This window comes from Pelodiscus sinensis, chromosome 9 (genome assembly GCF_052426305.1).
Source record: "Pelodiscus sinensis isolate ZL-2025 chromosome 9, ASM5242630v1, whole genome shotgun sequence".
In the NCBI taxonomy this organism is placed as follows: Eukaryota; Metazoa; Chordata; order Testudines; family Trionychidae; genus Pelodiscus; species Pelodiscus sinensis.
Window position 1 is genome coordinate 61,875,792 of NC_143060.1, and position 19,050 is coordinate 61,894,841.

The following is a 19,050-nucleotide window of genomic DNA, read 5'->3' on the forward strand; positions in this document are numbered from 1 at the left end:
TGGCCTAGGGGCAGCGCTTTCTGCTACTCTGCAGTGATTCAGATTTCATCTATGTACACTGCTTCTTGTGCCAGCAAGAAGAGTGTGCACCATAGAAATAACTTCAGGACTAGGAAGGCTGAGGCAAAGGAGAAAAAAAAAAGCACTTTACCTCACATCCCTAGTGGACAATGCAGAACCAATACAGACAGATGAGCTCAAAAGATTGCCTGATTAACAACGACAGGTGGAAACTGCATTGTGGGAGTAAGGTATTTATGAATCTGTTTAGTTCTCTTAAGGCCAGAAGGGACCATTGTGATAATCCAATCTGACCTCCTGCATAACATGGCGGAGAACTTCACTCAGTGTTCTCAAGAGGAAGCTATGGGCTTGATGCAGAGTTATGGCACAACTTTTAGAAGAATATCCTGTCTCAATGTGATAGCGTCGAGTAATGGAGAACCCACAATGTCCATAGTAAAGATGGCTTTGGATAGTCCGGATGCAGAAAAACTCAAGTGGCTCTGCACGGCTGAATCTGTGTACTGTACACTACTGTGAAGGGATTTTTAAATTCCCATCAGCCAGCACCAGCCACAACTTCCAAACGGGAAAAGCAACCCCCTTTGGCCATTATATTACGGAAGGCCACTCACCGGTTTCAGCATCTTTTTTACCACATTAAGCTCTCGGCTTTTTTTCAGGTCCCAGCTCTCAGAGTTCTCAGAACGGAAATCCCAGGTGGAAACCTTGAGCTCAGCAGCACCTAGTGAAGAGGTCAAAAGAACCCAACAGACAGATTTCACCCTTTGCTTGCTCATCTAATGGAACCAAATGTGCTCTGTTAGAGGGCGAACCTCACTTGTCTTAAGCCAGAGCTGTTACTTTTCAAGGGTCAGTCTACAGTCAGGAAATTTACCTTTGCATTCACTCTAGTGCATACATAGAGCAGAGCTTCACCCAATAAAGAAGTTTCCTTGGCATAACTACAGAATAAGATAATTACACCTGCACAAACGCCCAATGTAGACATCACACTGCTGTAAAATGTGGCTTAGCAGCATAAGCTGTAGCATTCTAAGTCACATATGTAGATATAAATGACTTTAGCATAGATGGCACCCTAAGGAGGAAGGAGAATAAATCCATTTGGGCCTCAGAAAGCCTGGAGAAAAAGAATGGATGTGCATTAAGATATAAAGGCAGAATCACTAATAAATTCATTCCTTGCCTAGTAATACATGCACAATACTCCTCAACCCACAATAAAAAGGTTTCAAAAATATCGGCATTAAAATATAATCTGCAAGATGCCAACAAAGCAAGCTTCTCTCCATACAGAAGAGAAGAAGCAAATGATTTAATGTCATAATTTAAAGGTACAACACCCTTTACTCAGCATTAGCAATGTAAAAAGTAGTTTAAAAAGGTAACTGTGTAACTGCTACAATTCTTAACAGTTACATGCACTGCAGGCTCTGCAGTATAAAGCTCGGCTCACAGCAAAGCCGCTTCTCCTGAGTGGGGCCAGCGGCACGCCACACGTTTTCCACCGCTGCGATATTGGTCACAGATTCCAATATGTGCAGCAGAATCTAATCTTTCCCTGACAAATGAGCTAGCCTTTACTGTCAAAATACTCCTTGGCAAGGAATCTAAGCTAGTCTGTCTTCTTGGCAGCCTGAAATGGTAACTCCAAGACAGATGTGAAATTCCCCCTTCAGGGTTCTCAGTAAGCTGAGCGCTTTGGGCTGCCACCCAAGAGACATTTAAATACTGCTCAACTGATCAGCAGAGCGCCCACAGCTGGCAGCACGTGTCTACTAGTGGTGCACATCTGCACATTCCTTGGTGTACATAATAAAATTTAGTCCACCCATGGATAGAAAAAAATTAGAGGAAACACTGTCCCCTCCCCCCCCCCACACACACACTCATTCAATAGGTTTTTAACTTTGAAGGTAAAAGTCAAATGTAACATTTTCTCGGGCTTGACAAATCCACTCACCCGTGCTAAGAACTGAGCCAAGCTGCCAGTGTGTAATGCTGCATCGTGCTCTGAACACTAGGCAAGGTGAACTTCCATGATGAGCAGGGCTGTCTCGGAGTGGGGGGGAGACCAGGGTCCAGGGAACCCCCCCTCCCAATGTCCCAGTTGCAGGGCCCAGAGCAAACCTCCTGCTATAGGTCCCTGTCCCCTTCCCACTTCTGCTTCATCCCGTCACCTCAGGCCTGTCCCTGCTCTGCCCACGCCCTGCACCTGTCCCACCAAGCCCTCCCTGTCACAAGTTTGGGAATTACCAGGGGGCCTGATGCGGGGCAGCAGCAGGAAGTCAGGGCCCCCCCAGCAGCCTGCTCCACTCTGCCCTGCCACCCTCCCCACCTGCTGCGCTCCTGCTTCCCACTGCAGTGGTGAAGTGGAGTACCCAGCCTGCTCCCCTGAACAATGCAGAGCTCAGGGGAGCAGTCTGGGGCCAGGGCACTTTGCTTCCCGCCACCACAGAGAATCACAGCAGAGTGGGCTGGGAGATGGGTAGTGGGGTGGAGCCAAGCAGGCCGACAGATTGCTCTGGCTCCCACACCCAGGTAATCCCTAGCTAATATGGGGGAGTGCTCTCTCCAATGGAGGGTTGAGACAGCCACCACGGGGCCCCCCAAAGCACAGGACCTGGGGCAGCTGCCCTGAACTGTCCTATGGAACGTAGACTCTCTGCTTCTTGTACAGATCCCATTGTAATGGACCCTGTTGTAGGTCTTCAGGGGAAACATCTGCCACACTGGCAGCATTTTGATCATTTCTGCCCTACAGTGAAACATGGGCACACAAAGCCGTCACTTACCATCTGCTAAGCACTTTGATTCAAGATCAAAGACCAGCCAGTCCTGTTCGCCTTCCTTGCACTCAACATGGAGAATGTCATTAAGGGCCCCAACAAACTCCATCACATTTAAGAAACCCAGCTCCTTCACGGACAGCTTCTCTTTAAAGCGTGCCTGTTGCAGGAAAAGAGCAGTTTTACAAGACATTCAACTGCCTTATTTTAAACTGCAACCACTATTTCAGCTTTAACCAAAATGACAAGGCCCTGCTAGAGGTAAAAAAAACCTTACCTCAAACTCACCAGGTAGCTTAGAAGCAAGCAAACCCTCGGGATACTGGGCTGCAACCTACATGATAGGAAAGGATGCATCATAACCAGATATTTGTGTGCCTGGACCTTAGGTGAAAGAGGGAGTAAGAACAGGCTTCACTGCAGCACAGACAGCTAAACAGCATGTTATGCACACAAAATAAATACTCTAAAAAGCTAGAGCCACCAGCTTTCGATATGACACACTCTTTATTACTAGCTCCTGGGGCTGGACATGTTGGACCTTTGACCTGCCGCTGCCCCAAATTAGTAATGCTTTGGCATTCATCCAGAAACTCAGACTTGCATAAATTTAATTTCATAAGCTACATATAAATGGAAGAGGAAGTAAGGACTACATCGCATGTGCATGTTTGAAATTCATGGCCCCACACAGTGACACAAGAATGAGGAGCAAATGAAAAAGCCTTTTAAAGGATCTGCATCTCTGCATTTGACTTGTTGGTCTCAGCTGCGGCCGCAACCCTGCTAGAAGATATAGAAAGTGTACCAAGAGACTGACTCAGATACAAGAGAATTTTAAATGAAAATGTCCAGAAATGTACTTGCATAGGTTCATCAGACCCAATCAGCAAGTCCACACATCTCCACTGCATACAAAGATTATGAAAATTCTACATCATGGAATATCTGCTACAATCAAAAGTCAAATTTTCCAGCAAAATAATCTAGGCCAATTTTTGTGAAGATCTTTTCTGTATCCTTACCTTCCTTCCCATATTGACACCATCTTAAGACCTCCCCTTCTCCCACTTGGCAGTTTGGGAGTGGCAAAGTAATCATGTCTCCTGCATCTACCAATTCACCACTTAAGTCATCCATTTCAGAACCCCCGACATAGGCAGTTAAGTTGAGAACCCCCAATTAGCAGTAAACCACTTCATTGCAGTATGGTTGCTTAAAATACATCAACATGCTAGTCCACACTTATAAGATGGTGAGCTCTTTGACACATGGACTTTGTGAAACTTTAGCTAGTGTGAAGAAAAATTATTAGTGACAAGCAATAAAAGAGATAAGTAGATTATCCTGTGTGATCTCACACCCCTTCCCCCCAAATACACACATTTAAACGACCTGTAGGGGCCATTAACTTTCATAGGTTCTGATTCTGCACAGTATTCATAGATAATCTGTAACCTCTGCTGGGTTTTTTCCAGACTAGCTGATTTCAAAGGCAAAGGAAACATATTTCAATCTTGTGAGAAGAAAAGCAGATAATGGGTCAGCTGACTCCACATCACCTTCCTTAATTTATCTGTAAACAGGGCTGTCCTTACTCATATGCAGAACACACAGCTGTGTAGCACACCTGAAATTTTGGGGCACCAAGGGGCCTTAACGTCCACCCACCCACCTCATCCTGTCCTTGTTCTGTGGCTCTGCTTCCTTCGGGGAGGATCTAGTTAACTTGAAAGGGAAAAAGGCTGCCAGACCTATTAGCAGAACATGGAGCCTGTGAACAAGCCATTCAAGCAGTAATGAAGACATTTAACAGGCATTTGTGAACACCAAGTATATACTATCGGTTTCTGAATGTATGGTGTAAGTCTACAGGACCTTAGTTTTAAAGAAAATTTTAAGCTATTTCATTAGTGTGTTGCTGAAGATTATAAAAATCACACCTCTAATTGTCATTCCCCGTGTGCCACTGGACACAGGGGCACCAGGTGAAGAGTCCTGTCTGTAAATACTACATGTACAGAGAAGCAGTGACGGTGTTCCTCGCGGATCGGGCTTTACATCAGTGCTTCTCAAATGCAGTCACTAGGGACTTTTCTTGTGGCAGCAGCCTCCTGGGCAGTTATGGGGAGGGAGGTGAATCGCCGCCCTTTCTCTTCCCTAGTGTTCCTGGATGCATCACCTTAGAGTTGGTTTCTGGGACCACCAGCAGGGGCTGGGCCTTTGATTCGGTCCACCCAGAGACACCGGGGCAGAATGCTGGGGAAAACTGGCAGCTAGCAAGTTTTCTACCTTCCCAGGAAAGTGGGGGGGAGGGGAAAAGGGGAAATCAGGCTTTGGACTTGATCCCTAAGGTGACAGGGCAACAGGCTCTGACCAGCTTCAGGCACTAGCTCTGATTGCACTATGTGGACCCCCGGTTTCCGCCTGGCAGCTTCAGGCCCCGCCAACCCCAGCAGAGGGGTGGGCAATATGTCCCCAGGATTGCTGGGGTTGAGCAAGTGTGCTGTGAAAAGAAGAACATACAAATAATATCACTTTTCACTGCAGACTTATTACTTAGCAATAAATACACGATGGTGATTTGGACTTGTGTATGTGCGTATTTATTCTTCCAAAAGTTAATTGTTTTAGGGGAAAGTGTGAGAATAGCCACCAGTAAAAGTTGGTGGCTGCACTCGGAGACCACCAAATAACTTGTCCTGAGTGTTCCTGCTTTAGACATGTAGCATTTAAGTGCTTATTCCTCCCCACGGCTAGAGACATTTCCAAATATGAACAACACTTACAACTCGGATCTTTTCTTTGAGTTCTGAGCTGACTGTCCCTCCGGCTCCTTTCTGTGCAATCATCATCTTCATATTCTTCTCCAACTTAAAGGGAAAAACCAAAAATAACACTAAGAACAAAAGCAGGATTCCAAGAAAAAGCTCACATCCAATTGTGCAACCAAGGGGGCAAATTAGTTACAGTAAAAGGTTTGTTAATTGGTAGAAATGACATAAAACAATTAGGATTTCAATTAATATCAGCATTTAGCAAAGTTTTTAAAACTCACTGCATGCAAAAGATGCATAACTGTTAATTCAACAACTGCTCACCCTGTCTAGTTCTTGCCCTCCATAATCTTTGGAGACTTTTGCATAGATCATCAATACTGCTGATGATCTTGCTAAGATGCAGCGGTCACCAATTAAATTACTGCTTACATTTGCCACTGGAATTGCACCACCTCATCATTTAACAGTCTACGGGCAAGCCACAGGTCAGCTTTCCAGAACACATCACACACTTCCTTTGATTATTCCTTTGCCATAGCAAGAGCCGTGGGGACATTCTGCCTCCTACCATCCCGTGGCATATAGGCCTTCCAGCAGGAACTAACTGTACTGCAGCTGATTTCCTTCCAACAGCCTCTTCTCCACCCAAACCTTCCTGCTAAACCTCTCCTTTGTCTTTTTCACCCACTCAGGTCTGTCTATGCACCTGCCCAACCAAGCTGTACCCTATACACAGAACTCTTCTCTCCCTCATTTGCTAAATGACCCTCTCTTTGTAGGTGTGAAGTATTCTTCATTTCAAATCCCTCTTAACACATGCTTCTCCATTAGTACTTCAATGATTATCTAAAAAAAATCCACATCTCCCATTTTACCATTAAATGCATCATGGATCAGTATTTGATTGTCTGTGCCTGATCACCTAAGTAAGCACACTGGGGTGGGGAAAGTAAATGTCTTCCTTTGTCTGAATCTGAACATTGCCTAGCATAAAGAACTTAACAAAAATGGCTGGCCTTTAGGACCAAGCCTTTCCCTGGTGCTAATAAATGGCCCAGTAATATTCTACCTCAGCACAGGACCAGAAGAGACAGAGGAAATGGTTTTTTTCAGTTATGGTATTACCAGGAAAAGCCTCCACTCTTTTTTGTCCTTGGGAGAAAGCGTATCTAGTAGTCTGAGCAAAGTACAGAGACTCCCAGCTCCTGGTTTCTATTCCTTTCTAAGATTTGCTGTGTGACCTAGGGCAAGTCACTTAACCACTGCGTATCTCAGTTTCCATAGATTGTGGATAGTCATAATGGCATATCTGCCTTCACAGGAGGATTATGAAGCTTAATATTAAGTGCTCAGAGATATTTGAATGCAAGGCACTGTATCCTGGGTAACAAGTTGATGGTCATTACAGGAATTGGCCAATGGGTGATCTGTAACATGATCACAGACTTTGTACCCCAGAAGCAGAATGCTTATGGGACTGGACTGCCATTAAATCCACATGGCAATATGAATTTTTTGCAGATTAGTTCACAGCAAACAATTTAGAGAACTCTCCCCTTGTGCTGACAACTTATACTCTAGAGACCATCATGTTGATCATTGAGCAGAATCATATGAGAGAGAGAGAGAGAGAGAGAGAGAGGGAGGGAGGGAGAGAGAGACACACACACTTTTTCAGTTACTCACTTGTTTCAGTTTCTCACCACAGCTCCCTACTTCTGCTTCCACTGGTTCTGGTCTCTGTTTTGGTATTTCGAGGCTGTCTGCATACAAGACAGATCCTGGAGGGGGTGTTTTAACTGCAGGTGCTGAAGGACAATCAGACTTGGACTGCTCTGCCTTCCTTGGCTGAGTCACCTTTTCACCTTAAGCAGAGGTTTATACACAACTTTTATCAAACTGCATGAACATGCAGGCAGTGGCGGCCCGACAATACAGGCGAACTAGGCGGTCGCCTAGGGCGCCAAGATAAATGGCCGTTGAGGGCTTTGGAGGCGGGGGCGCCGATCACGCGCCGATCATGCATTTCACCTAGGGCGCCAGTTGCCAGCAGCTCGTCTAGGACCCATTCCTGCATGCAGGTCACTTCCCCCACCCCACCCCCCGCCCCCCGCCCCCCACACTCAGTTTTGCAGTCAGGCAATGCTGGGCTCACACCAATGTTTAGCCAGCTCCACAATAAAGAGGCAACCTTTATCCTAGCTACAGACTTCAACTTCTCTAAACTCACCCCTCTTCACCTCCCTCCCCCTGAGAACAGAGGAGGAATCACTTTATAAAGCCCCAAGTCATACATAGCCAGAACCCTTTGGCACTGGGCTGGGTCCAAAGCTGCTGCAGCACCATCAGAGTCCCGCAGCCAATGGAGACGTAGCCCCTTTCACCTGACACAAGGTCTGCTTGAAGAAAGCGTGACAGTGTGCTAATCAGAACCACCTGCCCCAAGTTAAATACATATACAGCCTCACCCGGCGACAGCTTTTCCTGCTGTTGCTTAACCGAGAAACTTCTCTTCAGGGTCAGTAGAGAACCCGCCCTGGTCTGCTCAATGGCAACGATATCGGAGGCTGCGTTCAGCACGTCAACCATGGAGAAAAATCCATAGCGCACATATTGGAATGGCCGTCCAAAGCGCCTGGTGAAGGCCTTATCAAAATCTGAGAGCAAGACTGGGGACAGACTCAGCAGGTCCTTCAGCTCACTCTTCACCACAGCTGGCAGGATAGGAGGAGTCCGGCCCCGCCGAGGGAGGCTGAGGCGAGAGAAGGTGTTTGTTCTTCGCATGCTATTTCGTGCTTTTGTACTGGTCTTCTGCCTGGCAACCAAATTTGCTATTCCTCTGGTGGCCTCATCTGCAATGACTAAAGAAGCAGAAACAGTGTTGGGGGACTGCTCGTTTTCTCTCCCCCTTCCCTTTTTCCCCTTCTGAGGAAACCCTCCTCTTCAAGAGCCACAACAACTAACCAGTGTAACTTTACCATGAATGCTGGAGAGCACAGTAACTAGCTTTTATCCTCCCCTCAGACGTCTGTCTGAAACAGCTTTAACATCCCATATTGGGCAATATGTCAGCACGATGATCTCAGCAGATCAGGATCCAAGCAGAGAAGGCTGCTGAGCCTACAAGTGCTAGGACAGGAGATCACACTGGAAACCCCAGATACTGTAGATGGCGGAGTTGGTAGCTCAACAGTGAGCACCCTACCCTCTGAGCCAGTATTGCGACAAAACCACACTGGACTTCTTGACAGTGCGTCAGCACAATGTGTTTTGCTAGAGCTGCAGACTTTTGAACAAGACATAAAACCAAGACCCTAACCACCTGTCATCATGGCATTTTTAACAATGTTAGAAGTATTACCAATTCCAATTTGTGCAATTACATGCTACATAAGATTACCTTGCAGTTTTTAGATACAGCACTCTTGTTTCATGGCCCTACATTGATACTGCAGCTAAATGCACATCAAACAGTTATAGACAAAGTGATCCCTGTATATACATAGCCTCTGTCGGTTCATGGCAATTGCACATGTATTTCTCCCTTGACCCATCTCAATCTCCCTCCTGTCCCAAAAGGACCTTCTTGTCTGGCACATTGTTTAAAATTAGGGATGTCAATTAATTGCAGTTAACTCGTGATAAAAAATAATCATTAAAAATCGTGATTAATACCACCGTTAAACAGTCTCAATTGATGTTAAATTTGTTTTTCTACATTTTCAAATACATTAATTTTTATTACAACACAGAATAGAAAGAGTACAGTGCTCACTTAATTAGAAATATTTGCACTGTGAAAAAACAAAAGAAATATTCTCATTTCACCTCATACAAGCATTGTAGTATGATCTCTATTGTGAAAGTATAATTTACAAATGCAAGTTTTGTTTGAGTGCAAATGCATAAAAATAAAAAGTAAAACTTTAAAGCCTACAAGTCCACTCAGTCCTATTTCTTACTCATCCAATTGCTAAAGACAAACCAGTTTGGTTACATTTACAGGAGATAATGCTGCCTGCTTCTTATTCACAGTGGTCACCTGAAACTGAGAATAGTTTTTTGCATACAGGCATCACAAGGTATTTATGTGCCAGACATGCTAACTATTTGTATGCCCTTTGTGTTTCAGCCACCATTCCAGAGGACATACTTCCATTCTGATTAAACTAATTAAAAATATTGCATTAATTAAATTTGTGATTTAATTCCTTGGGAGAAAACTGTATCTCCTGTTCTGTTTTACCTTCATGCATTTCATATTATAGCAGTCTTTGACGACGACCCTGCACGTGTTTGTTTTAAGAACACTTCCACAGTAGATTTGACAAAACACAAAGAAGGTATCATTGTGAGATTTCTAAAAATAGCTACAACACTGGAACCAAGGTTTAAAAATCTAAAGTGCTATCCAAAAATCTGAGAGGGATTAGGTGTGGAGCAGGCTTTCCGAAGTCTTAAAAGAGCAACATTCTGATGTCATTCTGATGTGAAAGATACAGAGCACTAACCACCAATGAAGAAAAATCAACCTTTTACTGGTGGTATCTGGCTAATGAAAATGAACATGCATCAAACTGCTCTGCTTTATTGTTGTCAAGCAGACCCCATCATCAGCACAGACACATGTCCTTTGGAATGGTAGTCAAAGCATGAAGGGACAAATCAATCTTTAGCACATCAGGCACAAATATCTTGCAATGCCTGCTACATTTCCATGCACATACCTGTTCTTTTCAGGTGACATTGTAAACAAGAAATAGGCAGCATTATCTCCTGTAAAAGTAACTCAACTTATTTGTCTTAGCAAATGGCTAAATAAGAAGTAGGACTGAGTAGACTTGTATGTTCTAAAGTTTTACATTGTTTTATTTTTGAATGCAGTTTTAACTAATTCTGTATTTGTAAGTTCAACTTTCATGATGAAGCTATTGCACTACGGTGCTTTTATTAGATGAACTGAAAAACACTTGTTTGAAATGCAACTATTTGTAATAAAAAATAAGAAGTGAGCATTAACACTTGGTATTTTCTACTGTAACCGAAACCAATATATTTGAAAATGTAGAAAACATCCAAAAACATTTACATAAATGGTATTCCATTATTATTTAATAGTGCAATTAATTGCACAATTTTGTAAAAAATTGCCTGACAGCCCTACTTAAAAACCAATCCTTTGGCACTAACACTTCTCAGGACGTATGTTAGCCAAGTCCTTCCTTCCTAGAAAAGTTACATAGAATCCTACAATAATACACAAACTGTGCATTTATAATACAGTGAACTCCAAAGCTATTTAACCTTAATTCAGTAATATGTCTAAAAGACATTGCAGGAAACTGCCATATCTGTCACAGCCTGCACAGTGCTTTGGGAGTGCTTTTTAATTTGAGGTCTAACTAAAAGCCTCTAACAAGCCAGCACCACCAGTGAGACTCAGACACGGGAGATGCATAACTAGCACTGCAAGATCTCTCTGGACTGATAGGTTGGTAGTATGGTGCTTGCCAAAGAACATTTTTGGAGACCAAACTAGTGCTCTCCCAGCTTTTCCACGTGACCTCTCTTATTACGTAAAGAGGATTTTAAGATGTTAATTCATCCTCTTCCTGTGGCTGTATGCCTCTTCCATTTTACAAAGCTCACTCCTCCCAAAACAATGCTGCTGATCATTCCAAAAAAGATTCTCCCAAAAGGTGAGCAAACAAGAACATAGGTTTGACCCATAAAGGTTCTTTTATCAAGAAATAAAAATATTTAGCCCCCCTCTCCTAGGCAAGGAGGCACCAGCTTCTTCGCTGGTGCCTTTTTTCCTGACTCTGTCTTCTGCTACAGTCTCTATTTAAATAGAAGAGAGAGAGGCCTAAGTGTTAAGGCAGACTGGAGGACAGGGAGAAACACAAAAAGGTAAGAAACATACATGGTTGCAACTGGAAAAAAACAAAGGACATGTGCAGAAAGTAAAAGACTAGAGACAGTAAAAGAATACAGAAATTAAGACATGGTGCATGGAATTCTGCATACATAACTCTATTATGTAGATTACCCAAAATTAAAAGTACACCAATCTAATATCAGTAGCCCACTAGAATGACGTGAAATCTTTTTAATCATTAACTTTAAGCTGCAGGTCACAAATGTGAAATACCCATTCATGGCAAATGGCCTAGATGCTCCCTACATATCACTCTCTATTAGTTGCACCTCATGATATCTATCTAAAGTTTTCTTTAGAAGCTTGGATGAATACATGAACATGAAAATGACAGGTTAAAATACTGGCTACCCTTCCTCTCACCCCCACTTAAAAGCTCCACATCCAAGGTCCATGCTCTACACCAGCCTCTCCACAGACTATAAGCACAGCATAAGACAGTTCTAACAAATGCCCTTTAATGCTTGGGTGAAGGCTCCCAAGTCATTTGCTCCACTTGTCAGAGGATCCAGGCACCCACCTTTCAGTACAACAGAGCCATCCTTAGAGGAGCTGATGCTGACGACATCGGGCATGTCCTTCACCAGCTCCATGGTGGATTGGTAGCCCAAGGTGCGCAACGGGAGAGGTCTGCCAATCATCGAGAGGTACTCGCTCTCCAGCTGCACTGGGGTCAGGCCCTCTTTGACAGCCATCAGCAGCGACCTCACTTCTTTCCTCAGTGAGTCCATGAGGCGCTCCTGGTCCGACATGTTTGCACTAGGGAGAGAGCGAGAGAGACTGAGCAGAGGGCACAGCTTCCAAGAAGGGAGAGGAGGCACCAGAACCATGTCAATGAAGGGCTTTTCCAGCAAGCCCTAGGGACAGGCACGAAAGGGCACTGGGAAGCAGGAAGGGGGAGTCCCAGCCAGCACCAGGAGCACAGCGCAACAGCTATTACCCCACCGTTACTGCCCCCCATTAGCCTGCCCCCTCCCCCACCACAATCACTGCCCCCTGCAGATATTACCCCCCCCCCGTAACTACTGCCCCTCCCTCATGGGGGGTCACTGCACCTCCCCTGCCACGGTCACTGCCCCCTGCAGATATTACCCCCACCCTGTAACTACTGCCCCTCCCCCATGGGGGGGTCACTGCCCCCTGCAGATATTACCCCCCCCTGTAACTACTGCCCCTCCCCCATGGGGGGTCACTGCCCCCTGCAGATATTACCCCCCCGTAACTACTGCCCCTCCCCCATGGGGGGTCACTGCCTCCTGCAGATATTACCCCCCCTGTAACTACTGCCCCTCCCCCATGGGGGGTCACTGCCCCCTGCAGATATTACCCCCCCATAACTACTGCCCCTCCCCCATGGGGGGGTCACTGCCCCCTGCAGATATTACCCCCCCATAACTACTGCCCCTCCCCCATGGGGGGGTCACTGCCCCCTGCAGATATTACCCCCCCATAACTACTGCCCCTCCCCCATGGGGGGTCACTGCCCCCTGCAGATATTACCCCCCCATAACTACTGCCCCTCCCCAATGGGGGGTCACTGCCCCCTGCAGATATTACCCCCCCATAACTACTGCCCCTCCCCCATGGGGGGGTCACTGCCCCCTGCAGATATTACCCCCCCATAACTACTGCCCCTCCCCAATGGGGGGGTCACTGCCCCCTGCAGATATTACCCCCCCATAACTACTGCCCCTCCCCCATGGGGGGTCACTGCCCCCTGCAGATATTACCCCCCCATAACTACTGCCCCTCCCCAATGGGGGGTCACTGCCCCCTGCAGATATTACCCCCCCGTAACTACTGCCCCTCCCCCATGGGGGGTCACTGCCCCCTGCAGATATTACCCCCCCGTAACTACTGCCCCTCCCCCATGGGGGGGTCACTGCCCCCTGCAGATATTACCCCCATAACTACTGCCCCTCCCCCATGGGGGGTCACTGCCCCCTGCAGATATTACCCCCATAACTACTGCCCCTCCCCCATGGGGGGGTCACTGCCCCCTGCAGATATTACCCCCCCATAACTACTGCCCCTCCCCCATGGGGGGGTCACTGCCCCCTGCAGATATTACCCCCCCATAACTACTGCCCCTCCCCCATGGGGGGTCACTGCCCCCTGCAGATATTACCCCCCCATAACTACTGCCCCTCCCCCATGGGGGGGTCACTGCCCCCTGCAGATATTACCCCCCCATAACTACTGCCCCTCCCCCATGGGGGGTCACTGCCCCCTGCAGATATTACCCCCCCATAACTACTGCCCCTCCCCCATGGGGGGTCACTGCCCCCTGCAGATATTACCCCCATAACTACTGCCCCTCCCCCATGGGGGGTCACTGCCCCCTGCAGATATTACCCCCCCATAACTACTGCCCCTCCCCAATGGGGGGTCACTGCCCCTGTGTCTGCCCCCCCCCCAGCGCTCCCTCTGCTCCTACCGCCCCTCCCCCAAGGCCTCCTCCCACAATCGCCGCCCCCACCTTCCCGCGGGCTCGAGCTGGGTCCACGCGGGGCGACCCTCCTGGCCCTCACGTGCCCGCGCCTGCGCACAACCACCACGCCCCTCCGCCCTCGCACCCCACCCGCCGGCAGGGCGGCGCCTGAGGAGGGGCGTTCCGCCAGCGAGGGAGGGGCGGCAGGGGCGAGGCAGCGCGCCCCCTACTGGCCCTGCCCTAGGCCGGCAGCTGCCCAGGGGGCGGGGTCTCTGCAGTGGCGCGGGCCGAGTTCCATGCCCAGGTGACAGGCACCCGCCCATCCACCGTACAGGGGCTCCCCCCAGGTGCACCCAGGGCCCCTTTGCTGGGTTAGAGGGGCTGAGCCCGTCTCACCCTCCCCCAGCGGCCCGGCCACTGCACCTCGCTGCCATTCACAGAAGCCTGGGGCTGGAAGAGACCTCAGGAGGCATCAGTGCAGCCCCCTGCCCAAAGCAGGACCAACCCCAACTCAATCAACCCAGCCAGGGCTTTGTCATTTTTTGAGGAATACAGGATCTTTCGAAAAGGGGGTTTATTTTCGAAAGATTCACATCTAAACTGCCAGGGTTTTTTTTTTTTTTTTAAGCCCCAGTTTGAAAAAAAGCGGTGGCCGCCATTCTGCAAATGAAGCTCAGGAAATTCAAATCCCGGCTTCATTTGCAATATCGACATGCCTAATTTACATCCCTTTCTCAAAAAAGGGATGTAGTCTAGCCACACTCTATGAGACCAATGGGGCCTTGAAAGCAGACCCCAAACCTTGCCACAGAATTAGAATTGAGACCAAGGTGACAAAGGGATGGGGGAAGGAGGGACGGTACCAACCCCACTTCAACATAACCCTGCAGCTCAGCTCCATGTCACAAACACACAGTCTCCAGTTAGGATCAACCTTAAGCCCTTACACATTCCACAGACCTGCCTCATGGAAGGTTAGGAAAATTCCCCACAAAGAACCACTGCTCCACAGCACCATGATGTTTAAACACAACAGCACAATGGTCACCAACCCTTTTCAACCCAAGATCACTTTTTGAATTTACATGTAACCCAAGATCTACCCCTAAGATAATGTTGTGGAATAAACAGTCTACTTTTAATTTATTCTATATGAATATTAAATCAAGTATTTATAATTATACATTTTGTCCTCTATTAATCAAGCAGCACCCCAACCCTGCTGCACACCCAGGGGGCAGCTGGTGCAGCTAATGCGCTGGGTCAGAGAGGCTGCACACTTCCTTCCTGTGCCTCCAGGCAGTGGCGCATGCAAGCAAGGTGGAGTTCTGCTGCCGAGGTACTTCTGCTGCCAAGGTACTTCAAGGACCTTCAGCAATTGGATTGTTATTCTAGGCCCATTAAGGCTGCTCCAGGGACAGTCTCACTGCGTCCCGGAGCTGGCTCCCCATTGCTCCAGCTGCAGCATGGCACGGTGAGGCAAGCTGTCCTTGCTGGGGCTGAATGCTGCAGCCAGGCCACATGATCCGGTCAGCTGGCCGCGACAATCATCCTGCTGAAATTCCTCATGCACAGCCACACAGTTCATGGGAACTGTAGATTGACTCTTGGAGACACCACGATCAACCAGTCAATCGCGGTCGATGGGATGGTGACCACTGATGTAATGGCACAGTGTTTGTACTATGGCACCAAAAACCTAGGCTTGCACAAAGTTATGCAAGCATAGAAAAATGTCAGATAAATGAATTACATTTGGGAAAAAAATGAAGAGGCACTAATCAACCCCAGCTGGTGTTACCAAATATTTTTCTGGGTAGGAAAGTATTGATGTAGGCCTTTTATATTCCAAGCAATCACGCCAATTTTCTCCACCTTTTTATTCATCCGTCATCTTACATCAAAGCACCTTTAGCACCAACATCATAGAATATGAGTTGGCACTTTACCTCTTCAAAGCACTTAGGTATGATTCCCCTTTTACATACACAAACTGAGAAAAGAAAGGGAACTATTTAGCTCAACAAAATTAAAACAGATACATTTGACATATTTTGATAGTTTTCAGTTTTTGCAGAACCGTTTATAATCCCTACTTTATGGATTTCACATCTGAAGATGAAAAGTTAATGACTTGCCAAGGGCAAAAAGGAGGCCCTGTCACACTCTGAATTAGAATTCCTGACTCCAAATCTTGGGTTCAGGCCAGCGATCTATGCCTCTTTCCTCAGTCCATCTGTGATGCCTGTTGAGTTATATTTGCAGTTCCCGTTGGATAGAATATCCTACCCAACTCCATTTGCTCGACAGTAGCCCTATTCATTCATCTTCTTCCTGGGACCAATAATCTACCAGTAAAGAACACGACAAATTAGATGAGGGAGTAGAAAGTTCAGAGTTCAGGAATGACTGTAATATCCTGACTTGGAGGACTGCAAAGATTTCCAATAAAACAGGAATCCAAGAGAAAACACAGCTGTCATCACCCTAACTCTACTCCCTTCTTCTTTCCTTCTTCTCCTCCTCTAACGCCACACATACCGACTGGACAACTGCACAGCTGGGCTTCAATGTAGATGAACTCTGGAGGTCAGCATGTCAGCACAGCTCATCAAAAGGGAGGTTGCTGCTACCGCGTTTCAAGGACTAGAATTATCTTGCTGCTGAACTCGGATTTCTTACAGCATAGATTGCTAGTGGGGTTAGAGCCAAGCTCCGTTACAAGCGTGTTATTCCCCCAATCTCTCGGAGACTCAGAGTGGCTCTCATGAGCCTTGCTCAAAATGTCGAAGTCTGTATCTTGTGGAATTGGGAGCGGCACAGCTGCCATTGCTGCAGCACTTGTTCTAAGACAAATGTTTCTTCTCTAGGCAGCTACAGCAATGCTGATAGGGACAGAGAGGCACTAAGTTGCCAACTCATTTGCCTGCCAGCACCTCTGCTCTTGTAACAGGAGCCAGGGGCAGATCTGAGCAGCTGGTGCTCTACTTAGTACAAACCCGCAACCTGCAAACCCAGCCAGCCAAGACAGTTTGGATCCTCAGGTTCCCCATGCTTCAAGTCAGGGCACAGCGGCTCCACCTGGCCCACCCCTCCCCACAGGCTACATGGCACCCACATTCCCTCCAATGCTCCCCATCTACCTCCAGCAAAAGAGGGCCCACGGCCACTTTCACAGATACCAAGGTCAGACGGAACCACTGTAATCTAGTCCAACCTCCTGCATAGCACAGACCAGGAAAGATTGTTTTTTTCAAGATTTGAACAAGACACATTCAGTTGTGATTTTAAAATGGCCAGAGATGGTCAACCGTTCCCAGGGTTAATTGCCCTCACTGTTACATTTATGATAGAGATGCAGCCGTGTTAGTCTGGTCTAGCTGAAACAAAAGACAGAAGTATGTAGCACTTTAAAGACGAACAAGATGGTTTATTAGATGATGAGCTTTCGTGGGCCAGACCCACTTCCTCAGATCAATATGTGGAAGAAAATCAGCACAACCATATATACCAAAGTGATACAATCAAAAAAATGAACCCATGTGAAACTGACAAATCAAATTTTAGAACAGAGTGGGGGTGAGGGGGGAAGATTAGTGTCTGTTAGGTAATGACGTAGGGGTGATAATAGGGGAAGTTTCTGTGAGGTAATGACATTAGGGGTGATAATTGGGGAAGCTATCTTTGTAATGGGTGAGATAATTAGAGTCTTTGTTTAAACCCATACATAAAGTGTCAAATTTAAGCATGAATGACAATTCTGAAGCTTCTCATTGAAGTCTGGAGTTCAAGTCTCTTTGAAGCAATATGCATGTTTTAAGGTCATTGAAGGAATGGTTATTCCCAAACTGAGGATACCAGAGAACCATGGGGAGAGAGACACTGAAGTAGCAGACAGGCACTCAGGGAAATTTATTTTTTTTTTAAAACCCACCACCCCACTGTTGGTGTTTTCCCTCCTCCCACGTTACCGAGTTTGGCTCATGGGAACACACTGCTGGATTGGAGCTAACTGCCTGGCTTGGATTTGAAAAGTGACAGTTGTTACAGTCAAATGAGACCAGCTGAACGCCCAGGTGCCCTGCTGTGTCGGGAACCCAACGCCCGGGGTCGAGGGAGCAGAGCCAGTGGAGAGTAGGGATGTAAAAAAGAAACTGCTAAGAAAAGTAACTGTGGAACCACTAGACGTCGTAGCGATTACACGAGCCGCAGACTCTGCAGCGTATGGCTTATACTGCAGGGTCTGTAGTGCAGCCGGCTCCCCGGGAGTGGGGCCGGCTGCCGCTGTACACTGGGGCTACGTCTAAACTGCCCCCTCTTGCGCAAGAGACTATGCAAACGAGGCGAAGCGGAGAATATCGCCGCACCTCATTTGCATACTTAATGAGCTGCCATTTTGCGCAAGGGGCTCAGTCTGCACGGCTCCTTTTTGCACAGAACCCCCTCTTGCGCGAGAGCTGCTCTTCCTGAAAAAAAGCAGCAGAACGGCTGTTGCGCAACAGCCCCTTGTGCAAAAATGGTGGCTCATTAAGTATGCAAATGAGGTGCAGCGATATTCACCGCTTCACCTCATTTGCATATTCTCTTGCGCAAGAGGGGGCAGTCTAGACGTCGTGGGAGTATAAGCCGGCTCTCCAGAGTGCTGGCCCCGCGTCTGGGGAGCTGGCTGTCACCCCACGCTGCGGGCTCTGATACACAGCGCACAGCATGGACCAGCAGCCAGCTCCGCCGGAGCAGAGCCAGCAGCCAGAGCTGGTGGCCACAGCAAACTTGTTTACACACCCTGCCACCCAGCCCCACTCTCGAAAAGCCAGCTGCACTGCAGGCTCTGTAGGACAAGCTTTATACTGAGCAACACAGCAGTGACCGGCTCTCCGGGAGCAGGGCTGGGAGTTGGTGTGCGCCAGCAAAGAGTAACCACAATGGAAACCGATCAGCTGATAACCGATAGCCATTGAAATGATTGCACTCTTACCACCCCTCCTCAGTCACGAGCCAGCAGGCCGAGTTCTGTGCGAGTGTCAATGCATTTTATGCCCAAGTCAGACAAGAGCACACGGATCCTTAGCACGGATTCCACCGTCA

At 47.3% G+C, this 19,050-nt stretch overlaps 1 protein-coding gene across 3 annotated transcripts in view; it reads right to left on the reverse strand.

Annotated features, from left to right (window-relative positions):
• The window catches only part of TDRD5 (tudor domain containing 5), a 35,837-nt gene extending 21,762 nt beyond the window's left edge, over positions 1-14,075 (reverse strand). For all 3 annotated transcript variants that reach the window (XM_089780605.1, XM_075936845.2, XM_075936844.2), the window contains exons 1-8: positions 14,014-14,075; positions 12,055-12,293; positions 8,065-8,457; positions 7,283-7,461; positions 5,606-5,689; positions 3,094-3,150; positions 2,823-2,976; positions 639-748 (exon numbers count right to left, since the gene is read on the reverse strand). In XM_089780605.1, the coding sequence (XP_089636731.1) occupies positions 639-748; positions 2,823-2,976; positions 3,094-3,150; positions 5,606-5,689; positions 7,283-7,461; positions 8,065-8,457; positions 12,055-12,286 (1,209 nt within the window). In that variant the 5' untranslated portion in view covers positions 12,287-12,293; positions 14,014-14,075. The remainder of the gene's footprint in view (positions 1-638; positions 749-2,822; positions 2,977-3,093; positions 3,151-5,605; positions 5,690-7,282; positions 7,462-8,064; positions 8,458-12,054; positions 12,294-14,013) is intronic.
• Positions 14,076-19,050: the final 4,975 nt, after the last annotated feature.